At 36.9% G+C, this 19,648-nt stretch overlaps 2 protein-coding genes across 4 annotated transcripts in view; both read left to right on the forward strand.

Moving 5' to 3' along the window:
* The window catches only part of LOC115977186 (dicer-like protein 4), a 34,129-nt gene extending 24,053 nt beyond the window's left edge, over window positions 1-10,076 (forward strand). For all 3 annotated transcript variants that reach the window (XM_031098887.1, XM_031098888.1, XM_031098889.1), the window contains 4 exons: window positions 6,067-6,393; window positions 7,436-7,748; window positions 7,835-7,949; window positions 9,420-10,076. In XM_031098887.1, coding sequence (XP_030954747.1) covers window positions 6,067-6,393; window positions 7,436-7,748; window positions 7,835-7,949; window positions 9,420-9,570 — 906 coding nt within the window. In that variant the 3' untranslated portion in view covers window positions 9,571-10,076. The remainder of the gene's footprint in view (window positions 1-6,066; window positions 6,394-7,435; window positions 7,749-7,834; window positions 7,950-9,419) is intronic.
* A 2,262-nt stretch (window positions 10,077-12,338) lies between these two features.
* Window positions 12,339-18,151, forward strand: LOC115977187 (DNA replication licensing factor MCM5). Its single transcript, XM_031098891.1, has 18 exons — window positions 12,339-12,713; window positions 12,812-12,955; window positions 13,185-13,364; window positions 13,453-13,551; window positions 13,645-13,781; window positions 13,874-13,979; window positions 14,552-14,686; window positions 14,757-14,834; window positions 15,032-15,136; window positions 15,289-15,380; window positions 15,465-15,597; window positions 15,695-15,790; window positions 16,103-16,194; window positions 16,286-16,376; window positions 16,617-16,726; window positions 17,255-17,384; window positions 17,483-17,584; window positions 17,826-18,151. Exons 1-18 carry the CDS (start codon window positions 12,426-12,428, stop codon window positions 17,907-17,909), a joined length of 2,202 nt encoding a protein of 733 aa, XP_030954751.1. The 5' UTR covers window positions 12,339-12,425; the 3' UTR covers window positions 17,910-18,151.
* Window positions 18,152-19,648: the final 1,497 nt, after the last annotated feature.

Below are 19,648 nucleotides of genomic sequence, written 5' to 3' on the forward strand. Positions count from 1 at the left end.
GTTTTGCCCTTATTACTCATAACACTCCCCCTCAAGCTGGAGAGTATATATCATACAATCCTAGCTTGTTACATAATAAACCCAAACGAGTCTTACATAAAGCTTTAGTAAACATATCAGCAATTTGGACTCTTGTAGAAACATATGGAGTAGCAATTACACCATCTTCTACTTTCTCTCGAGTAATATTACAATCTACTTTAATATGCTTGGTTTGCTCATGGAACACAGGATTGGAGGCAATGTAAATTGCTGCTTGATTATTACAATGCATAGTCATAGGCAACTTCACAACAAATCTTAATTCCTCAAGTAAATGCTTAATCCACATAAGCTCACATGATGTGTGTGCCATGGCTCTATACTCAGCCTTTGCACTAGACCTGGCAACAACAGTTTGTTTCTTACTTCTCCAAGTAATCAGATTTCCTCCCAGAAAAGTGCAATACCCAATAGTGGATTTTCTATCTGATGGTGATCCAACCCAATCAGCATCAGTGTAGGCTTCTACCCATAGGTGACCATTAGCTTTATACAAAAGACCACGGCCTGGATGTGCTTTAAGGTACCTCACAATTCGAATAACTGCCTCCCAATGTGGAAGGCGAGGATCTTTCATAAACTGGCTCAAAACACTAACTGCAAATGATATATCTGGGCGAGTAATTGTGAGATAATTTAGTTTACCAACCAAACGACGATATCTCTCAGGATTAGATAACAGCTCCCCCTGATCTTCATACAATTTGACATTAGGATCCATAGGAGTCTCCACTAGTTTAGACCCTAACAAGCCAGTTTCTTCCAAAATATCCAACACATACTTCCTCTGTGATAAACTGATGCCTTCTTTAGATCGTGCTACCTCAATACCCAAGAAACAACGAAGTTTACCCAGATCCTTAGTTCGAAAGGAGTTTTGAAGGTATCTTTTCAAATCATCAATACCCTGCTTGTCATCTCCAGTTATTATAATATCAACATATACTATCAACAAAATCTTTCCTCTATCAGAGGCATGAGAAAACACAGAGTGATCAGAATGGCAACGTCGCAATCCAAATTTTAACACTATTTCACTGAATTTACCAAACCAAGCTCTGGGAGATTGTTTAAGACCATAGATGGCCTAATGCAACCTACACACTTTTCCAGACTCCCCCTGAGCAACAAACCCAGGTCGTTGCTCCATATACACCTCTTTCTTCAAATCTCCATTCAAGAATGCATTTTTAACATCTAACTGAAATAATGGCCAACCCAAATTAGCAGCCAAGGAGATCAAAATCCGAACAGAAGAAATTTTAGCAACAGGTGAGAATGTCTTGGCATAGTCAACACCGTATGTCTGGGTATAACCTTTGGCAACCAAACGAGCCTTCAAACGCTCAATAGAACCATCAGGAAAATACTTCACAGTATACACCCAACGACAACCAACAATAGTTTTCCTTGGAGGACAAGTAACTAAAGACCAAGTAGCATTTTCAAACAAGGCAGACATTTCTGCCTCCATAGCAGATTTCCAACCCGAGATGGAAATAGCCTCCTGGACAGACTTAGGGACAATAGTAGAATTCAAGGATGTGGTAAAGGCATAAAGAGATGGAGACAAATGACCATAAGAGACAAACTGAGAGATAGGGTGAGAGGTACAAGAACGCTTACATTTGCGCAAAGCAATTGGAAGAGAGGTAGGATCAGGAGTTGGATCACTAGGCGGGGTAGAGGTCTCTGTTGGAGGTTTCTGCCGGCGACAATATATCTGGAGTGGTTTATGAGGAGATTCAATAGGAGACACAAGTGGTAGGAGAGGAAGACAAGGAGGAGAACTGTCACTAGTAACCGAAGGAGAGAAATAGGACTGAGATTCATTAAATGTGACATCAGCACTAATGAAACGACGCCGAAGAGTAGGTGAGTAACATCGGTATCCTTTCTGAGTACAAGAATACCCAAGAAAAACACATTTAATGGATCTAGGATCAAGTTTGTCACTCCTTGGACCTAAGATATGAACATAGCACACACAACTAAAGATCTTAGGAGGTAAACAAAGGTGCATCAGGAGAGAGTACAGTATAAGGGATCTAACCACCTAGAACAGTGGAAGGCATACGATTAATTAGGTGACAGGCAGTGAGAACAGCATCACTCCAATATGATTTGGGAACATGCATATGAAACTTTAAGGCATGAGTGACCTCTAACAAATGACGCATTTTGCGTTCAGCAACACCATTTTGTTGTGGAGTATGAGGGCATGAAGATTGGTGAATTATACCATGATCATCAAAAAATTGAGACAACGATGTATGAAAATATTCACGAGCATTATCGGACCGAAAAATACAAAGCGAAGCATTAAACTAAGTCTTTATTTCCATATAAAATGATTTGAAAATTGAGTACAATTCAGACCGTTCTTTCATAAGATAAAGATAGGTGACTCTAGAATAATCATCAACAAAAATGACAAAATATCTAAATCCCAACAATGAAGGAGTGTTTATTGGACTCCAAATATCAGAATGAACTAAATGAAAAGGACTACTAACACGACTCTCACGCCTAGGGGCAAAAGGCACCCTATGATGTTTACCCAACTGACATGCTTCACATTGTAAAGACTCAGTTTGATGACACGATGGAACTAATGACTTCAAATTCTTGAGAGATGGATGACCAAGGCGACAATGATGCTGAAGAGGCGAGATAGACAAATGAGAAGCCACTAAACAGGAAGAACCACATCAATCCAAGTAATAAAGTCCACCGGCTTCATGCCCTCCACCAATAATCTTCCTCGTCTTGAGATCCTGAAAGATACAATGAGTGGATAAAAAAATGGTAGCACAATTCAAAATTTTAGTAAGCTTACTAATTGACAAAAGGTTAAAAGGAAAACCAGGAATATATAAGACAGAAGAGAGAGAAAGATTAGGACTAAGATTGGCAGTGCCCAAATCAAAAACTTTAGTGGCTGAGCCATTTGCCAATGTAACAATGGGAAGACTACTAGATTGCTCAAGGTCAGAGAGTAAATTTGAGGTACCTGTCATATGATCAGTAGCACCTGAGTCAATGACCCAAGGGTCCTGAGTGGTAAGACAAGCAGCGGAAGTACCTTGTTGAGCCAAAGTAGCAGTAGAATCAGACCCAACAAAGTTGGAATGCAGAGACAAGAGGCGATTGTATTCTTCCTCAGGAATAGAGACTACTCTAGATGTCGGTGGAAGTGACTGTGAAGGTGGTTCTTGAACTTGAAAACTAGCTTGGTTAGCCGAGGGTTTACCATACAACTCCCAACAAAAGTCTACTGTATGATTCTCACCATGACAATAAGTGCACTTACGAAGACCACGTCCTTTACCACGACCCCCTTGGTCACAACCTCCACGGCCTCGGCCCTCACGACCTCGACCTCCACGACCACCTCTATTACTCCCCATATAAGTGGTAAAGGCAGATTTATCACCAGAAGGTAATGCATCAGTGTGGGAGAAAGAGAAAGGGTCAATACTCGAATCAGATAATGTGGTCTGTCTAAGTCTACCAAAAACTTCACTCAATGAAGGGAGGTCTGGACTAGCTAAGATTTGTGATTTTACTGGATTCAAACTTTTAGGCAATCCGGAGAGGAAGCGAGCAACATGCATAGAATCTCGTTGTTTCTTCATAATTTTAACATCAGAGGAGATAGGCTGATAGATATTGAGTTCTTCACATACACCCTTAAACTTGTAATAATAGTCTTCTAAAGACATATCACCCAAACTCAAGGAGAAATAATTTTGATGAAGATCATAAATCCGCTTCAAATTGTTAACACCAGAGTAAAGTTTCTTGACTTGTTCCCAAACAAGTTTAGCAGTTGGTAAGAAAACCAAACTACAACTGATCTTAGACTCCATGCTATTCCACAAACAACTCCTAATTTGTGCATCTTCGGCTCTCCAATCAACAAATTTAGGGTCTGTAGGTACAGGAGGTTCCTTAATCACATAATCAAACTTCTTTCTACCAAGAAGAAAGACTTCAACTGCCTGTGCCCACTGAGCATAATTACTACCATTTAGACGAATGGAGGTAATTGATAACATATCAGGAGATAAGAAATAATTAGGGGGCTGAGCACTGTCTTTGAACTCCATAATAGCAATCTGAAGAACAAAGTAACACTAAAGAAAAAAACTGGACTGAATTAAAACAAACTCCAACCAGCAACCAATGTACTTCAACCAATCAGCCACATCAACAGTAACTCATCTATCAATGAATCAACACCAAACTATTCCAAAAAACAAGGCAGCAACAAATCCATACCAACACCAAAAAAAATAATTGCCCAATCCACCACTAAACATCAACCTAAGGCTGCCTGAACAGATACGCAGAGAACGTATTGAAGAAGAGAAGAAAATCAGACCATGGTTGAAACCCTCAACTGAAAAAGCTCCGACGGAGGCGCTAGGGTGCAGGAGCGGCGGCGCGAGGACCGACGAGTAAGCTAGGATGGTCGCCGGAGGAGGGCGAGTAAAGCCCTACCTCTCTCATGACCAGGCAACGTCAATTTGGTGTTGCGAGACCGGAGAGAGGGTCACCGGTGCTGGACAACTCCTTCAGCCACTAAATCGAGATCGTCGGAGTCTCTATTAGGGTTGTTGGAGCTAGCGAGTAGGGATATGGTTGCCCACGACAACAATATTGGTGGGTGGTGGTCGGAGGGTTAACAGCAGCGGCGGCTTGGTGGCTCTGATACCATGTTGTTTACTGTGAAAGTTTTTTTAGGGTTTGATAAGTCAACCCTAACACATAAAATATTATTTATATATAAAGTACATGACATTACTGTTTTGCCCCTATTACTCATAACAGTAATATCTTGAAAAATATTTCTAGTTCCTAGGATATCAATGATGCTACAATTATCAAATTAAAAGAAATGAAATATTGTAAACATTATACGTAAATCAATGTTCTGTCTAATTTCTAATGATTAAAAAGAAAAGTGAGAACATAAATTGATGATGATAAACTCTAGGAGGGGGATTTTGTTTGGGAAACAAAAGAACAAAACAGAGGAATAGGACCTAGAAACTTTTTTTTTTTTTTTTTGATAAGTAAAGAAAGTTTTATTCAAAGACATGATAATGAGTCATCCAAGTACACAACAGGTTACCAAAACAATCAAATACATAAATTACAAGCATCCATCAAATCATAGACCGAAAAAATAGAATGACTTCATATGATAGACATCCAATCTAATAGAGTCTTAAAGAAGAAAAGTTTAAAGTGACTATAGTCCTTTCAGAATCTTGAAAACACCGGTTGTTTCTCTCCCGCCAAATGCACCACATCAAACAATGAAGGACAGCCATCCAAATAACACCATTACAATGATGACCAAAATTTCATTGCCAACATGCAAGAAGGTCAACCACAGTCTTTGGCATCACCTAGTAGATACCAAACAAGGTGAACACCATAGACGCAACTCAAAAACAATAGGACAATATAGTAAAAGATGGTCTACCGATTCTCCATTACTTTTGCACATATAACACCAATCTAGAATCAATACCTAGAAATTAGCACCTAGGATTTGCTTGAAGTCAACATCAAACAAATAAAACATGAAAATAGATAGAACCTTGGTATCAGCTCCTAGAGCTGCTTGGAGTCAACACCATGCATGATATGAACCTAAGAATCAGCACCAAACACTTGAATAAAACTCCCAACACAAATGTTATAAATCCATAATCAACTGCTTACAATATTTGCATTTGGGGGCCCTTAAATAGGACTCCCAAATTACATCATAGAAGGAAAGGAAATAAATTTCTAACCTAACAGGTGTTAGGAAAGGAAATAACTTCTAATCTATTATATTAAATGGGAAAATAAAAGAGAATTAAATCTTTAAAAATCTCAGCATCCATCAGCATCAATCATGATCAATTAGGTCCTACAAAATCAATGATCATTAATAGAGCAGTTTTGGTATCTACACTGTAAACATTACATGTGAAGTTTCTAATGATTCACTTATTGCCTCAGGCTTTGGGTGACTTGGTAGAGTCTTGTGTGGGTGCCATTCTTCTTGATACAGGGTTTAACTTGAACCTTGTGTGGAAGATAATGCTTTCTTTTTTGGATCCAATAATGAGGTTCTCCAGTTTTCAGCTTAGTCCTATTAGAGAACTGCAAGAACTTTGCCAATCTTATAATTTGGACCTACAAACTTTGCCATCAAAGAAGGGTAGAATGTTTTCAGTTGAAGTACAGGTGAACAGAGAAGATGTTTGTGTAACTGCTTCTGCAACCAACCTGAACAAGAAAGATGCTATTAGAGTTGCTTCACAAAGAATATTTGCGAAGTTGAAGGTAAATCCTTTATGCTTACTTTATGCTTTTTCTCTCCTGTTGTCTCAATTTTGTCAAATTATCTTTTTTCCATTTTTTACTTGACTTCAACTCTGTAAGAACTGAATATCAGTTGTAATCTAAGTAGGGACTACAATCTACCTCAGGTAAACTAAATATCATTATTTGGCTTATCTGCTCTCTCTCATCAAGAATTGCCAATGTGCTACAGCAGAATGAGAGAGAGTAGATGATTTTAAAGAAGACAATCTCCACACAGAAATAGAGAGAGCAGATAATTTTTTACTAAAATTATCTGCTCTCTCTCTTTCTGTTTGTGGAGATTGTCTTCTCTAAAAGTTAATATATCAGGTGAATGCTGACCCCGTTTTCTTGCCATTATGTTTTTTTATGCATTAAAGCTGGAACTTTTCAGGCCTTTTAACCATATAATTTTTATATAGATTCATGTAGCCCACTTGGCTTTGGTAGTGTCATCATTTGGATGCTGAACTAGCTTAGTTTATTAATCAATTAATTTGTTTCTTGGGTATGAAGAGGTACTAAGGAGCTTATTGTTGTTCAAAAATCTTTCTCAATTAATTCTTTCTCTAATAATGGGATTATTAAAAGCAAGATCAGGATCTTGCCTTTTTCTCATTTAGCACAAATGGCCTTTGATGTTCTAGAATGGCTTCTTTTTCATTTCTTTTTTTTCTTTTTTCTTTTTTTTCAATTTTGGGTCCCCTTTGTCTTTTTAGATTGTCTTGTTTTGTTTATACTTTTGAGTTGATAAAGTGGCAGTATAAAGTATCAATTTTTTTTATTTGTCCAGGAACTACATATATATATATTGCTCATGAAACAGGCACACATGCTTTATTGTTGCGTATTTATCATTTACTAGCTTTGTTAGGCATATTCTAACTAACTCAAAAAGAGTTTTAATACTTAAAACTCCATGTCCCCCAAAAGAAACCCTCCTCCCCCTTCTACCCCATCACTCTTTCTTTTATGATACTTCATTTTCTGGAGCTCTTTGATTGTGGATGTGGATTTGCAGGCTCAAGGCTACAAGCCCAAGTCATCTTTGGAGGAAGTTTTGAAGTCAAGCTGCAAGATGGAAGCCAAACTAATTGGATATGATGAAACACCTATAGATATAACCACTCCTGATGTCATTGGATTTGAAAAATTAAAGGTACAACCACCGTTTGGCAGTGATTTTGAGCCTCCAATCCATCCCCTCAATGGAACATCCAATAATAGTTCCCCCTGCATAATACCTCTTAGTAAACAGCCATTTAGAGACTTAAGAGGACAGCCTTGCACGACAGCTGAAATTCATGGCTGTGACCCTGACTCACAGGCCACAGGTACTGCTTATCGTTATGTAGTTGCAGGATATTAAGTATGGAGCAACTGTTTCATTCTCTTTCTCTAACACTAAATTATCTTCCAGGTGGGTCACACCAAGCAACAGCAAAATCAAGGTTGTTTGAAATCTGCAAGGCTAACTGTTGGGAACCGCCATCATTTGAATGTTGCAAAGAGGAAGGACCAAGCCACATAAAGTTGTAAGTCCATTTTTTTTTGGAAGATGGGGAGGGTAGTTGGTAAGTCTAATGTTGTGGACTTAAAAGTTGAGAATCCAAGATACTATAGACCTTTCTGTTTTAGAAAAAAGAATTTCATTGAGGACCTAGGATACAAATTTGCAGAGTGTGAAAGTAGTGATTTTGAAATTATCACATGGTCAAGAGCATCACGAGTGTCCACAGTTTTTTTAATCAAAGTTTTGTGTATGTGAGTTATTTACATAATAATTGCATTATAATCAAAATAAATATATTTAACTGTCATACTTCACCAAAAGAAATGGAAGCCCAATGGTAATAAGTTCAAATTTTCAAATGCTTAGCATGTTTTCAATCCTTAGCATCCACTTGTGTTTTAATGCTAAAAACAGAGCAAGGAATCCATGATCGCACTCACTTTTTGACTTGTTCAAATCCACAAATTTGATTTAAAAAATAGCTCCCAAAGCAGGAACCCATGAATTGTACCCTAAACTCTGGGCTTAAATCTCATTTCATAAACTGAAATGAAATTTGTACAGAGTCCAATTTTCTTGAAATTTAATTGACATGAATGCTACATTTGTTCTAGTAGAAAATGGAACTTGGCTCAATTTTTTGACTATTGAGTTATTATGCTATATCTCTGAAGAATTTGCATAATTCTGGATGTTCTGGCTTATTTTTCGTGCCCATTGTTTGGAAGGTTGCCACCTAAAATGATAATAAATAGAAAAGCCACTTCCTGTCATTTTGAAGTGTGGAATTCTTATAAGCAAATTGTGAAACTATAGGGTTGGTTTCCCCACACATGAAGACATGGTAATGCAACTACATGTTTCAACATTGTGATTAAAATTTCATCTGCAACATATGCATATAACATCTTATTTGATTAAGTTGATTGGCTTCCAACTCAATTTTTGAAGTGAGTTACTGTGTAATTGATGCCTGAGAAAAGCAGTTTCTACCAGTGTTATCATCAAAAGTTAATGTTGGTTATTTTAGTGTTCAAAGGAATAGTTTTGTTGGAATCATGCTGCGTTCTTTCCTTTTTTTTGGTCTTTTTATGATATAAATTTCCAAATTGCAGTTTATTTCTTTGCATGGGAAATACTTATCAAACTGGCTAAAATAATCTTTCTACAAAATCTTGTGGTGCCCAATTAATTTTACTTGAGATCTCTCTCTCAAACGGGCCTAAAGTATTTCCACTATTTTTGGGTAGATGATGGGATCTACATGTATTGCCATAGCTGTTTCTGTTTTCTAGGTAGTGTTTTATTCTTTCAATGATAATTTTAATCAACAATGGACACAGCTTATGAGCAATGAAAGGTCACGTGAAATCATTTCAAGAACCATTTTATTTTCTGTGAAATTCACTTCCTTTTTCAAGTGAAGAACGTATCAACTAAACTCCATATTGATTTGCTTGCTTCTTAAATGCTTAATTTAACTATTTTGCAGATTCACTTTCAAGGTTGTTGTGAAGATAGAAGACCCGGAAGATGTGATTTTGGAGTGCTTTGGAGCACCGCGGTTGAAAAAGAAAGATGCAAAGGAGCATGCAGCAGAAGGGGCCCTTTGGCACTTAAAGAATGAAGGATACTTGCCTTAGAGCAATTGACAGTCGTAATTTTTGCTGAAGAGATTAGAGGAAACATTAACCTATTGATCAGGTTTTTGTAATTGTTGAAGATCTCAATGCAGGAAGCCTTTGACTGAACTTAACCACTTAAAGATGCAATATCTAATTATATGTGAAACTCTAGAAGATAGTTGTAAATAGCGGTTACTATACAGCTACATCAACATATATAGAAGTAAATAAAGAACCATTGTAGTGTAAATAACCCAGTTACCTTGGTCTGTTTGTTTGTTTTTTTTTTTTTTTTTTTTGAAACTCAGGTCCAGAATCTCAGTCCAAATTGTAATGATGTCTGCCTTATGATCTTTACAAACAGTTGCACACAAACTTTTTAAGCTCTCATAGCAACACAAACTTCTGTTTCCGTGGCCTATTGATGGATTCTCACGCTTGTACATGTGAGGCTTATACTTAGTTGATATCTCTTTCTTGCCATCCATTACTTATAAAAGTTAACCTTTGTTGTGAATGTAGTATTTCAGTTCGAAAATACAACCGTGTGTTTTTCTTTTTCTTCCCTTGCAAATTGCGTGACCCTCAGTTGGAAACTGCATTCCTGTTTTCTTTATTTGTAGATTTTTACTACGTGCCCTTTTTAAACTATCAATAAATCTGGGAATACAAAATTTTCCAGATTTTTTTTTCCCTTTCTTTCAGAAATGTTGATAGTGTTTTGTGATTGGTGCATTATGAACATGTTACAATTTGATCGATGTGAAAGTATTGTGATTCTAACAATTGTTAAATTTAAATTTGTTAACAAAATATTTTTTTATTGGCTTGGGTCTGGTGCAACCCGAAACTAGACCAAGCATTAATTTTTTTTCTTTTCTTTTAACAACTTTATGTCTCTGTATCACGGTGGTTTTTTGCTAAATTTTAATTTTTAAAAATTATTTTGTTAAAAAGCCTCGATCTAGACTTATTTAGTTATGTAGCATTTTTTTAGAACTCGATTTTCTTAAATTCAAGTTCAAAGTATAACTTAATTTCGCCAAGGTTAAGTTTTGTGCAGTTTAGTGGTATGTAGCAAACATGGAACTCGAGTGCCACGTTTCGTTGAAATGCATGAAACTCGACTTTGGCAAAATCAATTTCACGTAGGAACTTGATTTTCACAAAATCAAGTTTCAAAAAGAGGCTATACAACTAAATAATTTGTGATAGAGGCTTTGTAACAAAATAATTAACAAAAATAATTTTTAAAAACTGAATATTTAGTGCGCGCCAAAAAAAAAAAAAAAAAAACCTTGTCTCACTATTATGCACCTACAATTAACTTAAAATACCTATTTTACACCGAAAAAAAAAAAAGAAAAAAAGCTCTATCTATTCAAAGTAATGAACTTGCTTTTCATTCAGAGTCCTTCTAGTGCCACTTTATGTGGCACAAGACTTACTCTTTCATTCAAGAACCAGCACACAAGCAAGAAGTAGGAACACATACTTCACATCTGTTGAAGAAAACCTCAAACAATTCCACTCAACATCAGCAAAAATTAAAATCCAAATCAAAAGATGTAGATTTTTATGAGGCCTAAATCCTGATAGGTTTAGAGCACTGAATTTAAGTTTTTTTTTTTTTGAGTAAACACTGAATTTAAGCTTAAGTCCTATGAAATAACTTTTTTAACCCCTACGGATATGGGAAAAAAAAAAAAAAAAAAAAAGGAAAATGCTAGGGTTACACTTTTTGGCAATTTTGCCACACGTTGCTCATGTGGCAAGTTGTGAGCGATGGTCCATGTGGGTCCACAACTTTACTACTTACGACATGTCATGTGAGCAAGTTGTGATAAAAATTATGTTTCTAGTATTACTTGAAAAAAATTATTAAAAAAAAAAAAACCTAGTGCAGTGCCAACTCTGCTCTGATATTGAGAAGGGACCCTGTATTGAGACAAGTGAGTGACTTTTGTAAAATATTTTGCACTTGTTTTAAGCGTAAAATATTTTACAATTGGTTGGCCTGATTTTACACTTTGACTAGAAAATATTTTATGATTAACCATATTTTACATCAAAACATACATAGTGAAATGTGTATAACATTTTCTTGAAAATATTTTACTTCAAAATAAATGGACCGGCGTGTGTTCCTTAAACTATCAATAAATCTAGGGAAACAAAATTTCTCATGAATTTTGACACAATTGCTAATATAACATGATGTGATTTATACATATTAGAAGTATTATTAATGTACCAATGTGAAAATAATGTTACTCTAATTAAAATTTATGTTAAATTAATTTTTTTACATTTTTTGTTTTTACTATGTCTATGTCCCACTATTATTCACATACAAATTATTCTAAAATATCAATTTTACCTTTTAGGTCAAATATGTACCTAAAAAAAAAAAATCAACCAAGAGATATGTAGTTCAAATTAACACACTTCTTAATATTTCTAGCCTAGACTTCTAAAATTCAAATCCCTTAACTATCAAATTATCATATGCTCTTCATCCAAGGCCAACATGAGATTACAAGTTACAACCAAAAAAAAAAAAAACAAAAAACAAAAAACAAAAAAGAAACACATACCATTTATATATATATATATAAATAATAAAATAAAATAAAAAAACCCTCAAACTTTATTTATTTATTTATTTAAAAGGCTCCAGTGGGTCCACCACGTGCCAAGTCAGCATCCCTCCCTTTCCCGCCAAATCTTTCCCGCCAAAAAGAAAGCCCACAACTATACTACGAGACCCTCCTCTCCCAAAACTCGACTTTATCCCCTTTTCCATCCAAACTCCAACCACACACACTCAGTCACTCTCCCCATTTTCTTCCTAGAGAGAGAGAGAGAGAGATATGTCTGGTTGGGACGAGGGAGGCGTGTACTACAGCGACCAAGCTCACTCATGGCGCGACGGCCGAGGCGGCACCGACGACCCGGAGGCCGCCGCCAGCCGCCACTCCGTCCTCCAGAAGCTGAAGGAGTTCATCCGTGGCTTCGAGACCGACAAAAACGTGTTCCCCTACAGAGAAAGCCTTGTCCACAACCCTAAGTCCCTCCTCGTCGACATGGAAGACCTCGACGCCTTCGATCCCGACCTTCCCTCTAAGCTTCGCTCCGCCCCCGCCGATTACTTGCCCCTCGTAAACCACCTCTCACTCTCTTTACTTCCGTTTCCGAATTTGTGGAAATTGTGTTTTTTGATGTTTTTAGTTTTTTTTTTTTTTTTTTTTTTTCGCAGTTCGAGACGGCGGCCGCGGAGGTTTTGGTGAGTTTGAGGTCGAAAGTGGCCGGGGAGACCGGAGAAATGGAGGATCCGGTGACCGGAGATGTCCAGGTTTTGCTTACGTCGAGGGAGGATCCAGTGTCGATGCGATTCCTTGGGGTTAGTGGTTTTTTTCTTATTTTCTTTCTGATTTCTGTTTCTTGTTTGGTTGTTTAGAAAATTGATGAAATTAGATGGGAAATGGAAATGGATGTTTGGGTTTAATGTGAGTATATGAGTCAAATTTCTGATTTTTCATCTACCTTTGGTACATTACCAAATGGGGCATTAGGGTTTGTATGTTTGTTTGTTTTTCTGATTTTAGGGTCCTCTTGTTGTTGTTGGATAGGCTCAATATATATCAAAACTTGTGAAAATAGCTGGGATTACTATAGCTGCTTCTAGGACTAAGGCAAAGGCGACTTATGTGACTCTTATCTGTAAGAACTGTAAAAATACAAGGCAAGTTCCGTGTCGGCCGGGTCTTGGTGGTGCAATTGTCCCTCGCTCGTGTGATCATGTCCCTCAGGTTTTATTTCACACCACTTGTTAGAATTTCTCGCATTTATTTGACGTTTTGAGTGAGATTTGATATGGGTGAGTGGGATTATTTGTAGGCAGGAGAAGAGGCATGCCCACTTGATCCATGGATTATAGTTCCAGATAAGAGCAAATATGTCGATCAGCAGACTTTGAAATTGCAGGAGAATCCAGAGGTATTGATCCTAATTTTGATGAAGAATTTTTTTTTTTTTGATGTTGAATGGGAGTTTTTGCTTAATTGATTGGTGTTTGCATGGTTATTGAAGGATGTTCCTACTGGGGAGCTTCCAAGGAACATACTTCTATCTGTGGATCGCCATCTTGTTCAAACTATTGTACCCGGCACGAGATTGACCATCATGGGTATTTATAGTATCTATCAAGCTGCCAATTCTACCGCATCGTGAGTATCATTACACTTTCAGATGAATGTTTTGCTATTCTGGATTATCTACCTCCTCCCTTGCTGAATTTATTTTTAATTTGGTTGTGTAGCCACAAAGGAGCTGTCGCAGTTAGACAGCCTTATATCAGAGTTGTAGGAATTGAAGAAGCAAATGAGGCCAACTCTCGAGGTCCTGCTGCTTTTATGCCTGAAGAGGTTAGTCTGGAATCATTGTGAAAGCTTCAGTTAAAACTGTACTGGCCACCCTCTTCTCGACAATGTAGCACTTCCTCTTTCACTGTGCATTGCACATTGCATTGCTTTTAGCAACATTTTTATTGTGTTTGTTAATGCAAAGAATTTTTTTGTCTCCAATGTCACCAAATGATTGGCAAAGCTCAGAATCATTTTCTATTTGGTGCTGCTTGTTTTTTTGAAACTTTCTGTATAGTTACGGGTACTACTCAGTGAGAGAGCTTATAATTAGATTGTGGTCAATATGAAGCTTCCTTGTGGGTCGTTTGTTCATAGAATAAGACTAAAATATTGAATGAAGTTGAAAATGCCTTAATTAGATTTACAACTTCTCTTTGGCATTTGTTTTTTCCCTTCTTTTTGTAAATGTTGGAACCGTACTTGCCCAAAAATAATGTTGGGGCTATGTCCTTCAATTCTGAATTATCTTTTGATGTATGCAAATTACAGATCAACGTAGGATGAGATGATTTCAATCTGCCTTTTGCTCTCCCATTTTTCAATTTTTTAAACTGTAATGGTGTTGTTCACAGATAGAAGAATTCAAAAAGTTTGCTGCAGAACCCGATGTATACAAAAACATATGCTCCAAGATAGCTCCCTCTATCTTTGGTCATGATGATGTGAAGAAGGCTGTGGCTTGTCTGTTATTTGGTGGATCAAGGAAGGTACATGAAAATTTTGTCTTTTAACGCCCTTATGATTTGTTCATTGCATAACCATTTTTTCTATATGCAGAGTTTGCCGGATGGTGTGAAATTAAGGGGTGATATCAATGTGTTGCTTTTGGGGGACCCATCTACTGCTAAATCACAGGTTAGTTCTATATATCTTTGTTAATTCAGGAGACAAGCTGTTTATTGGAAGTTGCACTGAGTCCTGCTTATGTTGTCCCTTAATCCCTCCTAGCAAAAGGATTTCTCCACTTATTGGATACCATTTTAAGATAGTTCAGGCTCTTGCTTTTGTTGCCACCCAAGGGAAGGTGCTGATTTGATGTTTACCTTGTACAGTTTCTCAAGTTTGTCGAAAAGACTGCTCCTGTTGCTGTTTATACTTCAGGAAAAGGCTCATCAGCAGCTGGTCTTACAGCTTCTGTGATCCGAGATAACAGCTCTGTAAGTTCTTGAACTTTGGTTGACTAATATGCAAACAGTGTTGTTTTATCTTTAGCTTTATCTCACTACTGAAATCTTTTTAATGGATTAATATTTGTTCCCTCATTCTGAAAAAATATTTCTGATTTGAATTCACACTTTTTGCACTACAGCGTGAATTTTATCTTGAAGGAGGAGCTATGGTTTTGGCAGATGGAGGTGTTGTATGTATTGATGAGTTTGACAAAATGAGACCAGAAGATAGGTATTATAAATTAGGATTAGATTTTACTGGTCCTTTTGTTTATCTGTCATAGTTATTAAGTTTAACCCACATTATTTGCCATAGGGTTGCTATTCATGAAGCCATGGAACAGCAAACCATATCCATTGCTAAAGCAGGAATAACAACGGTTCTTAATTCTAGAACCTCGGTGCTTGCAGCTGCTAACCCTCCATCAGGACGTTATGATGATCTTAAGGTCCAAACCCCGCTTTCCTCTTTCATCCTTGTTAGTTTTTCAAAGGCAAACATAATTTCTCATGGAGAAGCTAATAAGAATGTTCATATTCTTCCAGACTGCCCAGGATAATATTGATTTGCAGACAACAATTCTTTCTAGATTTGATTTAATATTCATTGTGAAAGATGTCAGGATGTACAGTCAAGACAAGGTAATTTCCAATTATCTCGCTCAAATGAAGTGTTTCACTTTAAGATGCACTTTTGCCTCTGCAAAAAGATCAATTATCTCGGTTCCTCATTTAATTTTCAGTAGCAACCTGAAGTACGCAAAAAAAAAAATGATAAATGTTTGAAATGCTTGATCTATTGAAAACCTTAGAATGATCCTTCTGTGTGTTGTATCAAAAGGCTCATTTCAAACACCATAAAACTTGCTATAGAAAAAAAATGTATCTATTGATGTGGCTTCCAAATGCCCCAGTAGTCAAAGTAGTGGCCTGACACGAATTATTCCATGACAGATTATTGCTAGTCATATCATAAAACTTCATGCATCTGCTGGTTTGGCCTCAAGTGACAGTAAAGTTTCTAAAGAAGAGAACTGGCTGAAGAGGTATACAGTGAAGCTAGCTCATGAATTTCATTGATGTTGCTTTGTCAAATATTGATTAGATGTTGAAGCATTTAGGTTGCAATATTTGCAGGTATTTACAATACTGTCGAACTGAATGCCACCCACGCTTGTCAGAATCTGCAGCCACATTGCTCCAGAATAATTATGTCAAAATCAGACAGGTATTTATGCTGTTCTAGCTCATCTTAGAAAGAGCATTCAGTTCATATTAGTTCCAAGTTGGTGTTAGAAGAAATATTTGATGCAAGAAGTTACTTGGGAATAGCCTTACCTATCAAAAAAAAAAAGTTACTTGGGAGTAGCCACTTGATTGCTCTGTTGCTGAATTCCTATTTCAAAATGAGCTTCATTGAGTGGGCCCTGTATCCAAATTGACTTCATTATTGTGATATTTTCTGTAGGACATGAGGCTGCAGGCAAATGAAACTGGTGAGGCTGCTGCAATACCGATTACTGTAAGGCAGCTGGAAGCTATTGTAAGATTGAGTGAGGCTCTCGCAAAAATGAAATTGTAAGTGTTGGTGTTAAACATGATAATTTCAACACTGTATGTCATTTGCTCCTGAAGTTGATGCTCAGAACATTGAGCTGTGACATGTTGCACTAAATTGGGCATCAGAACTGTAGTTGCATGAACTCTATTGTGCTAAATTTGAATGGTAGACATGGTTCAGACAACCCTTGGGGGAAGTGTGAAATGTTTGAATAACTTCTAATGGTTACTAGGAAGGAATAATTTGGACCTTTTTTTAAATGAAATTCCTTACTCAATTACAGCATGGCAGTTGCTCGCTAGACTCCGATGAATGATGAGCCAATTGCTAGGACTATTAAATGACCATACCCTCCCAATCACAAGAGTCAAAACCTCACTCATGTTACTAAGTTAAATTTGTCTTATATGCCGTCAACACCCCCCCCCCCCCCCAAAAAAAAAGGCCCATTTCTTATTTTGTCTTTACTCTTTTTAGTTCCCCATTTTTAGTAGCTTTGCATCAATGCATAACTTTTGTCATATTTTCCTTCACTACAATATCAGGTCCTATGTTGCCACTGAGGAGAATGTGCAGGAAGCAATTAGACTTTTTACTGTTTCCACGATGGATGCAGCACGGTCTGGTATAAGTCAACAAGTGAATCTTACGGCAGAGATGGCTAATGAGATAAAGGTCTGTCAGAGACAATATGACCTTAATGATCTCTATTGTCTTTTTCTATCTCCTTAAATTTGTAATTGATATATATATATTTTTTTTGGGGACTACAGCAAGCTGAAACCCAGATAAAGAGAAGAATAGGGATTGGAAACCACATATCAGAAAGAAGACTGATCGATGATCTTACCAGAATGGGGATGAATGATTCTATTGTAAGTGTTTAACTTATGCCATGCCAATTTACCTTTTAAAAAAAGAATTGTCTTGTATGTTTCTACCTTTAACCTCAGTATTTCTTGAATAATTTAAGTTGAATATAAATCTTTAAGCGACTATACTATCTTTGTTCCAAATCCTCTACTTTTGTGTGGATGAATCTCTTATATAAGTACTTTTCCAAATAAACTCTTAAAGCAGTGCTTTTTTTTTTTTTATGTTTATTTTCATTTGCAGGTGAGAAGAGCTCTTATTATTATGCACCAGAGAGATGAAGTTGAATATAAGCGAGAAAGGCGTCTAATTTTCCGTAAAGCATAATCCATATTTCTATATTTCTAGCCATTTGTAAGCAAATTATTAGCACATATACATTGATTAGGAAACCTATCTATTCTTCTCTTTTGTATTTTTTTATTTGTATGACAATTGTGTTCCAGATGCCAAGTTCCATAACTTATCTTAGATCTTACAAATCAAAGTGCATTTCAAATTCAACGTCAAATTTATGTACAATACAAGTGGTACCTTTAAAGGGCAAGAGATGCAATTTCCTAGAAAAATGAGTGCTTGTTGTAAAGAGATTCCAGTGAGTTGCATTTATGAAAATAATTTTGAAGGTGCCTTAAAAATTAAAATGCTGAGCAGGATGGGCAACGGGGATGCAAATAAAAATTGTGACTGCATGTTGAATTGTCATGTTATCTGAAGCAGTAAGTAACCAGGGCTTAATTATCTTTTTCCTGTTTCATTAAAATGAAGAGGTAAAGGAAAATCATGGCCTATCAATTTTTAAGAGGCTAAGTGAGGGGCTTGAATGTTTCAGGCTGTGAGGGGAAGTCCATATTTCCTTGCAGTGAAAAATCAAATTGGGTATCATTCATATGTTGTGTAACTAGGCCCCTTTTTTTTTCCTCCTGTTTTTGGAGTTGCTAGGACTTTTATTGTGGACGTTTTAACTTTCCTGCTGCGTTCGTAACTGTTAATTCAGTAGTCATTGGAGAAACTACAGAAAATGATTCAAAGGAAGTTTAAAAGGCTCATGTTGCTAGGACGTTTAAATAGACATGGAATCCATGTGTCCCCATAAGAGGTACCAGTGAAGGAATGAGCAGGGTTGCACTCACACCATTTGTATGGTCCTGAGTGTAATAAGGAATGTGAAACAAAATTAGCCCTTTTCTTTTTTTTAAAAAAAGAGAGGATATTTGAGAACATGTACACACAATTCTCTCACCTCCTTTCCCTCGTCGTTCGGCAAAAACTCACTAATCAAAAATTAAAAATTAATATGTGTATATAAAAATTAGATTTTTGGGTAAAAACTAAAAATACAAAAATATGAGATTTGGGTTAATGTAAAGCTGAGGTAGGGATGGCAATTTTTTCCCGCCCCTCCCTGCTTCGCCTTGCGCGGGGTTTCCCCGCCCTGCGCAGGTTTTCCCCGCCCCACAAAGGCAGTAGGGCGGGGATGGGTTTAGACCTTTTAGACCCACCCCGCCCCGCCCCTCCCCGTCCCCGCCCCGCATTACTAAGGGTTATAATTGTAAATTTTTCATATCCTAAAACCCTACTATTTAAACAAACATATTAATATTAGCATATTTTATTCTATCCAATGTGATTCTCTGTCTTTATTTTGTTATGTGTTATAATATGAGATTTTTATTTTATTTTTATGATTGTCTTGTTAAAAACTTGGATATATTATTCAATTTTTTCTAAAAATTGATTTGATTTGATGGGATAAATTTGTAATTTCAAGTATATTTTTATTAATGAAATAAGTTTTATTAAAAAAATTGTACTAATTGTAGGACAAATTAACAAAAAGTAGAGTTTTACAGGACGGGGTGGGACTTCGCGGGGCCCCAAGGGACGGGGATGGGGTGAGAAAGTATTCCCCGTCATCCGGGACGGAGCGGGGATGGGGTAAGATAAAACCATGCGGGGCGGGGACGAAGACCCCATCCTTTGGCCCCGTCCCATTGCCATCCCTAAGCTGAGGCACTACCCAAACAATTCAAAGATATCAAATTTACCCCATATACAGAAACCGC

This window comes from Quercus lobata, chromosome 2 (assembly GCF_001633185.2).
Source record: "Quercus lobata isolate SW786 chromosome 2, ValleyOak3.0 Primary Assembly, whole genome shotgun sequence".
Lineage (NCBI taxonomy): Eukaryota > Viridiplantae > Streptophyta > Magnoliopsida > Fagales > Fagaceae > Quercus > Quercus lobata.